The sequence below is a fragment of the Scomber scombrus genome, chromosome 19 (assembly GCF_963691925.1).
Source record: "Scomber scombrus chromosome 19, fScoSco1.1, whole genome shotgun sequence".
Lineage (NCBI taxonomy): Eukaryota > Metazoa > Chordata > Actinopteri > Scombriformes > Scombridae > Scomber > Scomber scombrus.
Genome location: NC_084988.1, coordinates 22,899,980 through 22,915,265, shown reverse-complemented (window position 1 = coordinate 22,915,265; position 15,286 = coordinate 22,899,980). Strand labels below are relative to the sequence as shown.

Sequence of the window (15,286 nt, the reverse complement as noted above, 5' to 3'; positions counted from 1 at the left end):
TCTTATTGCATACAACCACACAGATACAAACATACAAGGCCTGATAAGACAATATCTTGATCATGCCAAATAGCCCTGTAAACACTATAACCCTAATCAAGCCTGTTAGGAACCACTGCACCTCATCATAGGCTTATATTATAATCAGCGGAACGTCATCTTCAATGCGTGTGTGTACAAAGAGGATGTGCCAGGTGGAAGGACAAAGGACTCGTCTTATGCGTTTGAGGCAGAGAAATCTGTTTTCCATCAGTGATTAGTAGGTCACAGCACAGAACATCACGGCAAAGATCTGCAGCCAAGACCGCAAGCCTCTTTGTGCCAGATCATACCCTGAGAAACGCTCTTTGTGTGTGTGAGAGCTTGAAAGAGAGGAGAAAGAAAGTCTGACGTCAAAACTGGGTTGGGCATGTGGAAGGCCTGGTGGTCAACAGCAGAGGACGGGCAGGTGGAAAATTTGGAGGGAAGCGAATATATGAGGGTGTAATGGGGTGAATTTTAAGTGTGTTTAAAAAAAAAAAAAAAAAAGCACTTAGACCAACTTTCAGGTTATGTACAGACAATTTTATTAAACACTTTATATAAGAAAATACAGTTCACATTTAAAAGACAAAAAAAGAAGTGGAAAGTATGGCAGTAACCCAACTATACAGCACTGAGTGGGAATCCTGCTACGGGCAAACAAACACCAAAAGCTGACTCGCTCATAAAGACAATCTTGTTAAAAAGAGAACTTCGAAAAAGGTTGGGCAGTGTGTGTGTGTGTGTGTGTGTGTGTGTGAGTGTCTGTCTGAGTCTATAGACACACACACATACACTCCACTTACTGTAGCTTGAGTCATTATCAGCTTGTGTTTCATCCAGTAAGCCATCCAAGTGTCCAGATGGTCAGAAAAGCTGCTTCAATGCTCTCCCTCTTTTCTCCCCTTCCCTGCTACACACTCTCTCTCTCTCTCTTTCTTTCTCTCCTTTTGGAGAAAAAAATAAATAAATAAAAAGGTGATGCCAAGCCGATCAAGCCGATTGAAGCCAAAATAAGGGGAGGGGGATACAGATTGGATGTCAGGTGGATTTAAACTGAAAAGAGGAGCAGCTAAAAGACCAGAAAGCTGAATTCAGATCAGTTAAGCTGCTCCTGCTCTGTCCCTTTCTATTTTCTGCTTGGATGATGTAAAAGAGTGGAGAAAAAAAAGGGACAAAACTCAAGTTGTGGCCCATCTCTATTATATGCAGGGAGGAGAGGGGGGGTGGAAAGTGCCAGCGGGCCTACTGCCCAGTGTCTGCTCTGAAGGGAGGAGGGTGAAGGGGCAATTCCCCCCAAAAGGCTTGCCAACTTAATGTGGATTAGATTGGTGGGCTTTTTTATGTTTGAGAGTGCAAATAGCCTCAAAAAGATGAAGGGGTGTATGTCATCTCTACTTGTAGCTCTCTGAATCCCTTGATGACAGCAGTGAGAGGAGCTGGGACACTTCTGCCAAACCTCCCCCCCCCGCCACACACACAGGAAATGGGATGGGTGGAGGGTTAATGGTCAGAGCTGAAGACACTAGAAGCTGTGTGTTTTGGGGTTTTATCTCTTATGTTTTCCCCTCTCAGTAGCCATACTTTTCATTTAAGTGCGTGCGGCCGTCTCCGGTCTGATCTGTGAGTGCAGAAAAGCAACATTTCAGCGTCAAATCAATTCACATTTACACAGAAAACTAAATGCGAGAAGTTCATATAATAATAAACTCCTCATCTGTTGATTTGCAATCTATGTGTTAAAACAGAACACGGTGCAATCAGTCGTGACCCTGAGTGTGAAGCTGTTTGGCAGCTCTTCAAAGTTGATTTTACTCCAGTTTTATCTTATCATTTTAAGTGACTTTGATCTGCGTTCCTCGGCCAACAATGAAAACGTCGCTGCAATTTCTGCTGCTGCAAATGGACCATGAAAGCTTGTTTACTTCCTCTCACCATGTCCTTAAAAATCTGGGTTTTTCCCTCCCCTTTCAATCTTGTGCTCAGCAGCTCACGCACATGCAATGTTGTATTTTACAAATTGTCATCAATTAACTCTACATGGTTAATATACTAGATGACAGACTCAGGATCAGCTAGTCGGTGAATGTGTGAGTTTGGTGTAGTTTACCTGAAGGAGGCACCCACACACAATAATCAGGATCATCCTCTGGATACTGTCCTGACAGCTGCACGGGTGGCTGTGGAGACAAATGGGAGTAAATTCTATATACACACACATTTTCCTGTAAGTTAGAATTTAAGTTTATACCTGTCTGTGTGTGTGTGTGTGTGTGTGTGTGTGTGTGTGTGTGTGTGTGTGTGTGTGTGTGTGTGTGTGTGTGATTGTATATCTACCCTGCTGGGGCCCATGACTTTCTTCTTCCCTGGCTTTCTGGGACCCGGCTCTGTGTCTCTTCCTTCTGCTCTGGATTCTAGGGGGATAGTAGTGAGGTTAGAGCAGCAGCAGCACCAGAGTGTTATAGAGTGCAGGTTAACACAGCCACGATAAAACACAGAACCCACCTGTGCTGGATGTGGTCGGGGTCTGTTTGCTGCTCTGCGGTGGAGCCTGCTCCGCTGCTTTAACAGACTTGTTGCCTTTCCTCTGTTTGTGGCTTTGATCTGATGCAAAAATAACACAAGAATAATAAAATATGGATTATTTGAGGATGTGTGCACATCTACAATTCTCTAATGACCTTCACATTGCAGGTGTGAGTCATAAAGATATGACTGTATCTAAAAATGTCAAACTTAAATATGAGAAACTACATCAAAGCACTGCACTTTGCTGTTTATTACATCAATAAAAAATAAGAGGTTTTGAAAATGAACATTGAAGCATTAATAGCAAGCAATCTGTGGTTTCTATATATTACATATCTACTGCCACCCAGTGGTATTATGAGGTATTAATTATTATAATGTACAAAAATTGTAACAGGATTTTTAAAGAATGTTTCTTTATGGGGGTTAATGGTTATTTTGACATCTAACCCTTTGTATCTTGAGACTGTGCTGGTCTTTGCTGTCCTGAAGGGGATCTGTCTCTGGATATGGAGCTGCTGGATTCTTCAGAGTCCATGTGAGAGTCAGTGACACTCGCACACTCTTTATCATCGTCATCATCATCATCATCATCACCACCATCGTCCTCTTTTTTTTCAGCCTCCTCCTCTTCTTCTTCATCCTCCTCCTCCACTCCACTGGGTGGAAGTTCTTTCATGTTGAAGAGCTCTGCCGGCAAGTTTGGACGCTTAGGAGGTAACTTCTGTATGTATTCAATGGTAGAAAATAAAAGCAGAATAAAAGACAAACCTATTTTTTAAAAGGGAATTAAAGAGTCAGGTGATTAGAAAACATATGAAACAACACTGACCCCGATAGTACCGGTCTTCAGTTTGAATTTGCTTCCTCCCTTCATGGCTCCAAACAGTGGTAAAGTCCTCTTAGGTTTCTCTGACTCTGAGCTTCCACTGTCACACAAACACAGACCACAATGTTATCAAAGAGAATCTTGGACAATGGAATATATGTTGCTGTTTCTTCAGGTCAATATCAAGTGTTTTGTATTTCAACATCAAACATTCAGTTTTTGGGATGTTCCATAAAAATCTGATAGGATGTTGAGTGTCACCTGGGCAGCAGTGAGGGCATCTGCGCGGGTCGTGTGAGCTCCACCAGTTTACGGAGCCGCTGGGCATCTTTGCGCAGATCGGCCATGTGCACGTGAAGCTTCCTGCGCTCCACGGCGTCCATCGCTGCCTCACTTCGCACTGCTATCATGAAGGCGTCCAGCGAGTCCTCGTTGGAAGAGCCGGATGATCCTGAGAAGGAGGGGGGTGATGAGCAAAGTGAGACACACACACACACACACACTCAGTACACACACACAGGCTAGAGAGAGATAGAGGATGACTCACCTTTAGCATCACCGTTGAGCTTTTTCTGTGTCTCTGCCAACTCCTTCTCTACCTCTGACAGTTTGTTCACCTGTATGAAAGAAGGTGAATACATGAATTGAAGACAACAACAATACACATTGAAATATAAAAAACACTTTGCTTATATGCACATATAACAATACAACACAGAATGAAATAGAACACCTGTTTCACTATTCTATCTGCCAAAGTATGAAAATATGACAGAAGGTAGAGACAATATGAATTTACTATTATCATATTTTATCACTAGTTCCCAGCAATATAACCCTCCTGTTGTCCTTTCAGGTCAATTTTGACCAGAGAAGACAACAAGCGTTAACTCAAAATGAGGCCTATAGAACATAATTTCCAAAAATAAGTGTAAAACTTGTTGTAAAAAGTTGGCTAAAAGGTGTCACTCTTATACGTTATGCTTTATAAACAGTCAAACCAGACCAGATCAATTTTGACCCGGAAGGGAAAAAGGTTGTATGGTCCACAGGAAGACAACAGGAGGGGTATAACAATAATTCCCCAGGGTATAATTAATATATGCAACCTTTAAGTTCATTTATATTTCAGCTCAAATTAACATTTGTCCATTATGAGTGAATGAGTGGTTCATAGCTACTGCAACAAGCCCATCTGCATCATATGTGTAACTTCTCCTGACAATCAAATACAAAGATATTTAATAACTAACATCACTACCATTGAAAATTAAATACTTAAAGACTTTGTAATATCTTCTGAGGCTTTTATTTTGAAGAAACTGAATTCAGTGATTTGAGACTTTTCAAATACACTTACCTTCAACTCATTTCTAAAGCTAAATTATTCAATTGTTTCATTCTTCTAACTATAAAAGCACATGTTCCCTAACCTAAAACAGCACCTATAAGATGTGTGCTATTCTAATCTTTTTTTGACAGGAGATGTCGCTTGATTTTTACCAGAGATTCATAGGTGTCAGGCCGCTCGTCAGTCTTTCCCGCCTTCTTCATCCTCTCTTGCCTCTTCCTCTCAACGGTACCTGTGCGATCTAGGAAGGTGTCATCATCGCTGTCATAGTAGTCCTCGTCTTCCCAGTTCTTCTTTTTACGCTTGCGAGACACTGAGAAATAAAAACAGGAAGAACTCTTGTTACAATCCTAACCACTCGAAACTTCTCCACAATTCCTCCTTTTCATCTATGTCTTACCTGCTTCCTGTCGCAGCAGCCCTCTGGCTTCCAGCATCCGACAGGCCTCCAGGCAGCACTGGACCGCTGCATCTTTTTTCTTCCCTGTGTGCGTCACCTCGGCAACCAGCTGTCTACCCAGGGCGTCGTCCACTGGCAGCCTGACAGAGAGAGAGATTAACACAAAATGAGCCACAAGTAGCATCATCTTTACCTTCATTATCACAAATCTGGTGTTTTTAAGTCACTTACTTTATTCTGCAGAGCCAGCTGCCGTGACTTTGGTCTTCATACTCAAACTCCAGCTCCTCCCCTGAGATAAAAGGTCAACATACTTATACTTTCTTTTTATTTGCACATTGTCTTTGACATTGTGGCTCCTTGTGAGAAGAAGTGCTCTCACCTTCTCTGTCATAGAAGCCCTGTAAAGCCTTTTTAGGATCTTTGAGGTAGGCAGCTTCCTGGTCTTCTTGGAACTCTGTTGAAAAGGGGTTTTCCTCATTCTCGTCTTCCTCTGGGAGCACCTCCTCGTCTGTGGGAGGCAGATGGAGTGAAAGGGGAAAAAAATGTAACTTGCATCTTTACTTATTGGCTTTAAATGTGTTTCACAGAGGTGCCCAAATAAAAGCTCACCCATTCCCCAAGAGCAGCCTGAATCTTCGCCGGACACTTTGCCCTTGTTGCGTTCGCCGTCCCTCTTTTCCTCCCCCTCCTTCCCCTCTTCGTCGTCGTCATCGTCGTTGTCGGACCCGTCTCCCATCATCCTCTTCTCCAACTCCTCCTTCTGTTTCCTGGCTCGCTCCCTCAGCTCCGTCACTGTCAGCTCGGACTCTTCTTCCTCGTCAAAGTCTGGACCCTGCAGGAGAAGAGAAGAGAGAAGAGATCAGAGAGTAGTTCAGCATCAGCGTCAGATTTATAGACATGATTTGTAGCCTTGCTTAAGGATGATTCTGAACTATTTTATTGGTATGTTTTGAGGGAAGGAATGCTTGGTAGTTTCTTGTAAGAAATAAAAAATGATGAAGGAAAATGTAAAAAGGGCAGATGATGTAATGCAGGAGAAATGTCAAAGATATTTCACTTCTATTTAACTCTTCTGTCATCTTAAAGGAAAGTGTGATAGGTTGCTGTAACTGAGAGAAAGATCCTTTCCTAAAGCTATTACTAGAATGTAAGAGATGTTGAACTCACAAGATCCATCTGGGTTAACTACACTGGCTCCACACACACACAGGTCACTGCTCCTTCCTGACTCCAAACCAGTGCTAAACCCTGCACTCTGACCACTGCTCTCCTTTGGACACTAAGGTGTCTAATCACTCAGATGACCCTGCCCTCGTTCATCTTGGTTAAGTCTCTTCTCTGTTCTGGAATGAACTCTTCACTGGAAATTGTGTGACATCTTCAAATTCAGATTCAAGTAAATTGTGACAGACACTTTTCACCATTCCTTGACATTTTTTCCTTCGTTACTTACATTCAAATACAATAGCTATAATGTCAGGTGTCAGGATATATTAACATTATCTGTACCTCTTTACCTCTCTACCTCATTTCAAATATTTTGCTGCACACAAATGTAACGAGCTTCAGAAGAATATAAAGCTCTGTGACTTGTTTAAGTGTCAGTTTATCTATCTGTATGTGTAAACTTTTTGTACACAGGTCTCTCTTGACATAAAATGATTTATATCTCAATGAGACTTCCTGTTTAAAGGATTAAATAATTAAATAAATGCACAGTCATGTACATTAAAAGCTAATGAGCTTTTAATCTGAAATGTTTTTTTTGCAGTTTTTAGTAGTTAGTAGTAACACAAAATTTATAAAAACAAATAAAATCAAAAACTGTATAAATAGTTATTAGAATATATTGAGATTTGCGCGTGCAGGTGTGATGCGTGACCTCACCTGCAGTATGAACAGCCTCGTGCTCCCACCGAACTTTAACACGTGTCCTACTTTAATCCTGATGTAAGTCTTCGGGGGGATCTTATTCTTGTTCACCACTGTACCGTGCGTGCTGCCCAGGTCCTGGACGTAAAAGCCTCTCTCCTCCCCGGCAGACTGCTCCTCTCCCGGCTGCCCGCGGTACTGAATGACGGCATGGTACCTGGAGATAGAGGGGTGCTCCAGAGAGACGTCACACACAGGTAAGCGCCCCACCACGAAGTAGCTAGTGTGTGTGAGGGGCACAGTGTCCACTATGGTGCCGTTTTTCAGGATTTCTAGGGAGTAAGAAACATCAGGAGGTTTGCCCCCCCAGGTCGGCTCTGTGTATGGGAGAGGAGGGAATTTACCAGCTGGAGGACCTTTAGCAGGGAGCACCCTTGGTTTAGCTTCTGGTTTACTTCTAACAGGAGCAACTTCTTTTTCTTCATGAGCTTCTATCGTCTCTTCTTCCCCCTTTTCGGACGTTTTGCTTTCACTTACAGGACAGACAGGTACACTCTCAGTAGTATCTCCATCTTGAGCTCCGTTGTTGTCTTTTCTATGTCGTGTTTCTGTGGCTGCAGCTTTGGACGGAGCTGCGACGTTAGCGCGTTTAATGGCGAAAAAAGACGGTTTTTTAAAAGTGTCCTCTGTTTCTGGTTCAGTTTGCGGTACGTCTCTCTTTTCGGTGTCCTCTCCGTTTTCAGCAGCCAAGCACTCGTCTGTTTCCATCGCAGAATTCATGTCTTCTTTAGTTTTCACGCTCACGTCTGACTGCGGAGAGGCGGCCATGTTTGTGTGGTGCGGCTGTGAATGATGCTCGGGCTGTTTTAACAAGCTATGAAACTAAAAAAAACAACCAATAATACGTATACTCTGAGGTCTACTCTAAAAATGTATATTCGAAAAAATAAATAAAGCTACAACTACACACCATGTTTAAAGAATTCACCCATGTCAAAAATATTATTTTATCGCGGAACCAAACATCTTCACCGGAATGTTTCGCAGCAAGGACAGGAAAGCTTTAGTTCCTGTGAAGCTGTTCCGGGATACAAACATCATTAGTAACGTTTCAGCCGTCTTCCACTTATGTGAGTAACTGTTGCGTTTTTTACCTTTTAATACGATGTAACATATAACATGCATGCTAGGTACTTAACTGGCTAGCATGTAGCTTAGCCGCTGTGTTTGCTGATGTGTGTTTATTGTTTGTTTTTCGCTCTGAACTCCAGTCAGACTTAATTATGTGTTATCTTTGTAAACGTTAAACCTTCATGTCTGAATTGAAGCTATTCAAAAGTTAGTAAGTTAATGCTTGTTATTCTCACCGTCCTCTATATCAATGACAGTGCTGTTACAGGTTTTTAAATGTTGTCCATTGGGTTTCTACGTTGACCAGTTGTATTATGGTCATTGGAAGCAGTTGAAAACGTCCACAGGCATTTATATGGAAATCTAAACACTTGATTGGCTGTGCAGAATTTTTAATTATTAATATTTTTATAGTACCTTTTTAATATATGTTCCTGAGATTCATTAAAATACAATATTGATGCTCAGTGGATTAACCTGGTGAAAGTTAATCGAATTTAATTGATGTTCTTTTGGCACATGAAGGTAAACAGCACAAGTTTACATACCTAGAAAAACATAGTTAAGTGATAAACCCATTAACAATAATACTAGTAATAATTATTTGTTATTTATTTGTATCTTGTTAACAGCCTTTTTATAGAAAATTGATTTTAAAAGAGTTTTAAACAAGATATCCACTGAGCTACGTTGTCTGATTTTTAGTGGAAGGTCTTACAGTAAATGTAACCTGTGTCTCCAGCGGTGCCCTGAGCACCTAGAGCAACAGCTGTTCTGCAGATCTGAGAGTACCAGCAGGGGTGTATGGAGGAGAGGGTCAATAGTGTTAGATGGGGCAAAGCTGCTAAGTGATTTAAAAACAAGTAATACAAATTTAAAATCAACTCTCTAGTAGATTAAAGGTGATCTGAAATGTATTTAAAGTTATCCTCATCAAAGTGTGTGTGCACTTTTATGATCTCTGACATCCACTTTTGGTACATGCTTACAGCACATCATTGACTATGTTGGTCACTGTTATCTTTCTCTCCTGCTTTTTCAGTTTCCAGACTTGATGCAGGTTTGAATCCAGCTCGTGCCTTCGATTTGTAATCATGATGCGTTACTGGGGCGAGATCCCTGGACCTGCAGGGGCTCCTCCCAGCCGCAGCTCCTTCGACTTGCTCCAGCGTGAGTTCCGCTCGGTGGAGATGCAGGACCCCCCCCTGCACCAGCCCTCAGCCCAACGCCCGCGGCCCACCACCATGCTGGACATCCCCTCAGAGCCCTGCAGCCTCACCATCCACACGGTGCAGCTGTGCCAGCACGCCCGCCGCCTCCGTGGCCTCCTGGCAACGGCCCAAGCTCAGGGTCAGGGTCAGAGCTCCACAACCTCTGAGGGAGGCAGCAGGCTGGAGGACGGTGATACCAACCTGCCCCTGCGTCCTCCCACCCCACCTGTCATGCCAGATGATCTGCTACCAGCTGACAGCAAAGCCCCCCGGCAACCCTTCCAGCTCCGCCACAGTGACCCTGAAAGTGACTTCTATAAGTAAGTTAATCTGGCTTTATTTATTCATTTAGCAACTAGTCATCACGTAGCTCCTTTTAATGTTCTCCCTCTGTACTTACTCTGTCTTTAGGGGTAAAGGCGAGCCCGTCACAGAGCTGAGTTGGCCCTCTTGCAGACAGCTCCTCTATCAGTCCGTGGCCACCGTCCTGGCCCACGCCGGATTCGAGTCAGCTCAGGAGAGCGTGCTGGAGACCCTGACCGACCTGGTCCACGAACATTACCTGCGCTTGACCCGTCTGCTGCGCGTGGCGGTGGACCGGGAGGCGCGGCTGGGGGCCAGTCCCTTTCCAGACGTGGTAGAACAAGTGTTCCATGAGGTGGGCGTCGGCAGCGTGCTGGCCCTGCAGCGCTTCTGGCAAGTGCGCATCAAGGACTATCACAGCTACATGCTGCAGGTGAGGCTGGGAAGAGGTCAGAAAGGAGAAAGGCACAGGATATTGGGGGGGGGGGGGTTAGGGTTAGGATTAGGAATATGTATGCAAGACAATATAAACTCATTTCATTTGAATTCAATGAGCATTATTGGAAAGTTATGAGAACGATGTAGCCAAAGCATTAAAATACAATTTGTCCAAATATTTGAACAGTACAAAATAACAATATGAACACAACATGAACAACAATGATATATATATATATATAGTCTTCTCTCTCTCTTCAACCATCAGATATTTTTCCATTCTGTTTATACTGTAGTGTCTTATCTATACCTTTAGTATCTGTGGTTGTATTAAGCCATTATAGACAATGCTATGGGCAGGACTACTTTATTATTATATAATTTATATATAATATTAAATGGTAATATTGAATTTGTTAAGGATTTTGTATGAATGTGATGAAGTACCTTGGTATGTCAGGGGAATTTACTAGACTAGTACAAAAAAACAGTTTTCAGAAATACATTTCCAGAAAATGTAGTATACCACTGTGAATATTTTGATTATAATATTATATAAAACATGATAAATGATCCTGAAGCAGTTTAATATGCAGCAGAATGGGAGCTGTGACACAGACTAGCTGCTAGGGGGTTTCTCTCATCTCTATCTGAAACAATCTGTTGATCTATCAAATAGTCTGTCAACAGGAAATAAATCAATTAATGGTGTCATTAATTAAACAAAAGTACAAAACATTCTCTTGTTCTAGTTTCTGAGTAGATTTGCAGATTTTCTCAATTTTTTTTATCATTATAAATCGAGTATCTCTTGGTTTTGGGTGTAGTTGTTGGGCAACACAAGACATTTGAAGACCAGGTTCCCACAGCATTTTACAGTGCAAGTGGCCCACCCTGCCTTAAGTAAAGAGTTAGTCTACATCAACATTATGTCACACAGTAAAACACATGTATGTAATGACTGAGATGACAGTTTAAACCATCATCTTGTAACTCTGTTGATTACGAAAGAAATGTATCAGCTCAGCAGAAAACTGATCACATGGTACATTTGCTCATCAGTTATTAATCAGGGCAGCATGTGACTATGTTGGGGAAAATAAAACCTTCATAGTTATTAGTTTGGAAAAGTAGAGGCCAACAGTTTAATCAGTCTGCTAGTCACTTTCCTGAGGGAAACTGAAGGACATCATCTTACACTTTATTTGCCTTTTTAAAAAAATCTTAAAATAACCAGCAGATGAATCCATAAGGAATATAATCACATATGGCTCAGTTTGTGAAAAACCTCAAAAACGTTCTTAGTGTTTGATGTAACAGCTTCACCACAACAATGCTGAATCATCTCAGGAAGCAAGAAACACTTTAATACGAGTGAGAACAATAAAACATATGGCAACTCATGTGTGAGCTGCTTGAAAATGAGACAGAAACCAAACAGAGATTCACCGTCCTCAGTGCCAACATGACTTTTAAACATATACATGTGGGAGATTATCCTCAGTGTCTATGAGCAAAGCATTTAGAAACTGACCTGAGTCTAATATAATCTGTTCTTAGGTCATCATCTACCAACCTAAAACCAGTGAAATGGACTTAAAAAAAAATATTTTCTACTTTCAGGTCAGTAAGGAACTGTCAGAAGAATACGACCGTCTGGTGAATCCAGAAAAGGCTCTGGAGGACTCCAAACCCCCCAGGATTAAGGAGGAGCCCATGAGTGACATCTCCTTCCCTGTCAGTGAGGAACCAGAAGCTGACCTGGCCTCCGGGGACCAGGCTTTGCCCATGGGAGTTCTCGGGGCCCACGGGGAGCGGCTGTCCTCGGGCCTGGATGGTGACCATTCTCCTCATACCTCAGGTGAGGGTAGCTGTCCTGGTTTTTCCCCTCTCCCTCAAATACCAATACATGTGAAATATGGTTAGACATTTAAGAACTACCTCAGCATCTTTAACAATGCGAGCATTCATCTGTTTCTTTTTCATCTCTTTATAAACCTAGTTTGAGTCTAGCTTTTATTGAACTTTATCTCTTTATTTCATTTTACTTTTTATCTCTTTTGCCTCATTCACTCTCTCTAACTTTTCATAAACTTTTTCTCTTTCCCTTTGTTATTTTATTTTACTTTATTTAATTTTCAATTTTTAATTTAAAATTCTTACATTTTTATCATATTATATTCATTTATTTAATTTTAGATTTTTATTTTAAATGCTAAATCTTTTTTTTTCAAATTTGAATCATATTATTTTCTCTTATTTATTTTACTTTAGATTTTTATTAAAAATCCTAATTCTTTTTCTTTTTTTCTGTGTACATGTTTACAACTTATTTTTTTTATTTTCTCTTCTTTATTTTACTCTATTCATTTTTAGATTTTTATTGTAAATCCTAAATCTGTTTTTTAACCATTTATCACTTATTTTTTATTTTGTCTTATTTATTTTATTTAATTTTACATTTGTATCACTCTTATTTCTCACACGTGCATTGGTCCAATTCTTTCTTTATAATTTTTTTCTTTTTTGTTCCTTCTGTTCATGTTGTCCCCTGTCTTCACTTGTTCTGTCTTGTTATCAGATTGTCAATCAACTGTGAATCACTTTGGACTACATTAACCTGTATGAAAGCTGCTATATAGATAAAGTTAAAACACTACTAACATTTTTTTCACCTCTCTTACAAGGCGGCGGCGTGGCCAACAACTCCCCCTTGTGGCCTCAGGTGAAAATGGAGCCTCAAGACGGCGAGGAGGGCCAGGGCTCCGGGCATCACCACCATCACCACCACCACGGCGTCCTGGGTGGGGACGTGTTTGAGGAGGGGGGTCCCATGTCCACCATGAGCGAGTCAGGAGGAGCCATGGCGCCTTCTCCCGGAGGCGGGGCGTCAGATGGCAGCTACGCCTCACATTCGCCCGACTCCCTGATGGGCACATCGCCCGTCTTCAACCAGAGACCCAAGAAACGGGCGAAGAAGATGTGAAGCCATTTGAGACAGTGGACTCTGACTAAGAAAAAAAACTGAACTGCTGAGGAACAAAATATTTTGTAGTTTTTCACGTTTGTTTGTATGAGTATAGTTTTTCTTAAAATAGCTGAAGATGTTACCACCAAATATATTAATGGGGAGAATAAACATCTTTTCAAGTATCATTTTTCTTCATTTGTGTCATTAAATGCTTTTAGAAGATATAAGGAGTCTGACAATTAGTCTAATGAAAGAAGAGCAGGAAGAATCTAAGAGGTCCACAAGCAAATAATTTAGTTAAACAGCTTAATAATTCAGCAGAATGGTTTGTTTTCCCGAGCTATTAAGTCTTTTTCTCCTCACATACCAATTAGTGCCTGTGCTGTTCATTACGATTAAAAGATGCGCCGCCGAAAAGGAAAATGTATTGTCTCCCAGTAAACATGCCGTTGCATATTATGATGTATTTTCCAACCCCCCCCTCCCCCCCCTCGGCGGTGCACTTTGCACGTAGCTCAACACAGCGGAACGATCCACTCGGAGAAACGCACACTTCACACACACCTGTCAACCTGAAGCCACTCCGCTAAATTAGCATCTGTTTCAGTAATGAGGCAAAGCTGTGAATGCAACACCAGAGGCAATTATGGCTTGGTTTGTCTGCATCATGAAGGCAACATCAATCCAGACTTAACGGCAAATTAATTACAGCATGCATAATTCTCCATGCTGAATGAGCAGGGCCTGTTTTGAATACATGTGGTTTTCTTTTGTGGTGGACTCATTCATTTTTTCAATTAAGCAGGTAATAGTCTATAGAAATTGCTGATGGGGTCATATGTATTGATATCCAATTAGCCTCAATGATAGTTGATTTAGGCGTTTTTTGCACCATACCTTGAATAATGTGTGATTTGCATAGGTGGGAGTTTGAGAAGCTGGAAAACAAAATCAGTATTCCTGACTCATGATTGAAAAGGCTTCCATTGTAGATGCATTTAACTGTAGGCAACATAATCTGGTTCCAACATTCTTTTTCTGACATTTAGGTGGTAACATTACACATTTGCAGAAGGGAAAACCATAAACTCTCAAACTGTGGTCACCAATGTGGCCATCAATATCTCAGCAACTATTATATGAACTGCCCTGACATTTTATAGACATTCATAGCTCCCACAATATAATTCTAAAGACTCTGGCTTTCTTCTAGCGCCACCATGAGGTTGACATTTTGTGGTTTTGAGTGAAATATCTCACAGCTATTAGATGGAGGAAATTTGTTACAGATGAATTGTAGCAATTTTGTGTTTCGTTCTAATTAATCAATGTTAGCATGTTGCTAACACACTCAACTAAGATGGTGAAACCTGCAAAAAATAATACCTCTTAAACATCAGAGTATTAGCAACATGTGATCATGCACAAATTAATATGTTAATGTTAGCATTTAGCTCAAGTACAACCTCACAGAGCTGCTAGCATAGCTGTAGACTCTTACCATTGTTATACCTGAACAGTCATGATGTAAAAGCACAACTGATGGAAACCTGTTTCATGTATTACCATTTATTATCTTATTACAGTTTGATAAAGTTAGCCTAACCCTAACCCTAACGTAGGGCCTAATTTTGAAAAAAAAGTTAGAAATGTGGGAACATAGAGCTGTGGGAACATAGGGCCTAATTTTGAAAAAAAAGTTAGAAATGTGGGAACATAGAGCTGACCCCGTTTGACCTCTCAAGTCCTCAAGTCTAATTTATCAGCAGGAAGACTTTGTTTGTCAGTGCCTTCTAAAACTGTAACAAATGACCGTTAGAAAAGTGATTCATATAAATATTATCAAGGAAGCAAGAGATCATATCACCATATGGAGATATCATAGTTACCAGAATGAATGAGTATCATTACTGGGGTAGACCTGGTGCTTTTCATTCACCCTTACATCCCTTTTGTCGGGAACAATAGCAGTAACAAGGCTTTTGTGGACTACAAAACAACATGACGTGCAATTTATTTTCTCTCTCCAAATACTGTACAACATCATGTGCAAACGTCTCACAGCCATTAGCACTGGTTATTAGTAACAGAGGAATTGTGTGCATTCCTGTGTGAGCAGACATTTCCATCAGTATAACTGTAATCAGCAGGAAACAACAATGCTGTTCACTTGGAAACATGCTGAGCTTTGATCACCTTCAGTTTGGAGAACGATCAGTCGACTGAT

The 15,286-nt window shown here is 41.2% G+C and overlaps 2 protein-coding genes across 2 annotated transcripts; one reads left to right on the top strand and one right to left on the bottom strand.

Annotated features, from left to right (window-relative positions):
- Positions 1–455: 455 nt before the first annotated feature.
- On the bottom strand, positions 456–7,942 carry slc4a1ap (solute carrier family 4 member 1 adaptor protein). The gene is made up of 14 exons (XM_062440397.1): positions 7,021–7,942; positions 5,743–5,965; positions 5,513–5,641; positions 5,362–5,422; positions 5,131–5,270; positions 4,883–5,043; positions 3,927–3,996; positions 3,641–3,830; positions 3,383–3,479; positions 3,001–3,274; positions 2,527–2,625; positions 2,359–2,435; positions 2,132–2,201; positions 456–1,642 (listed from the first exon to the last, which is right to left on the bottom strand). Exons 1-14 carry the CDS (start codon positions 7,831–7,833, stop codon positions 1,593–1,595), a joined length of 2,454 nt encoding a protein of 817 aa, XP_062296381.1. The 5' UTR covers positions 7,834–7,942; the 3' UTR covers positions 456–1,592.
- Positions 7,943–8,073: 131 nt separating this feature from the next.
- On the top strand, positions 8,074–13,238 carry supt7l (SPT7 like, STAGA complex subunit gamma). Its single transcript, XM_062440398.1, has 5 exons — positions 8,074–8,135; positions 9,179–9,667; positions 9,759–10,083; positions 11,712–11,949; positions 12,776–13,238. Exons 2-5 carry the CDS (start codon positions 9,231–9,233, stop codon positions 13,072–13,074), a joined length of 1,299 nt encoding a protein of 432 aa, XP_062296382.1. The 5' UTR covers positions 8,074–8,135; positions 9,179–9,230; the 3' UTR covers positions 13,075–13,238.
- The last annotated feature ends 2,048 nt before the right edge of the window (positions 13,239–15,286 follow it).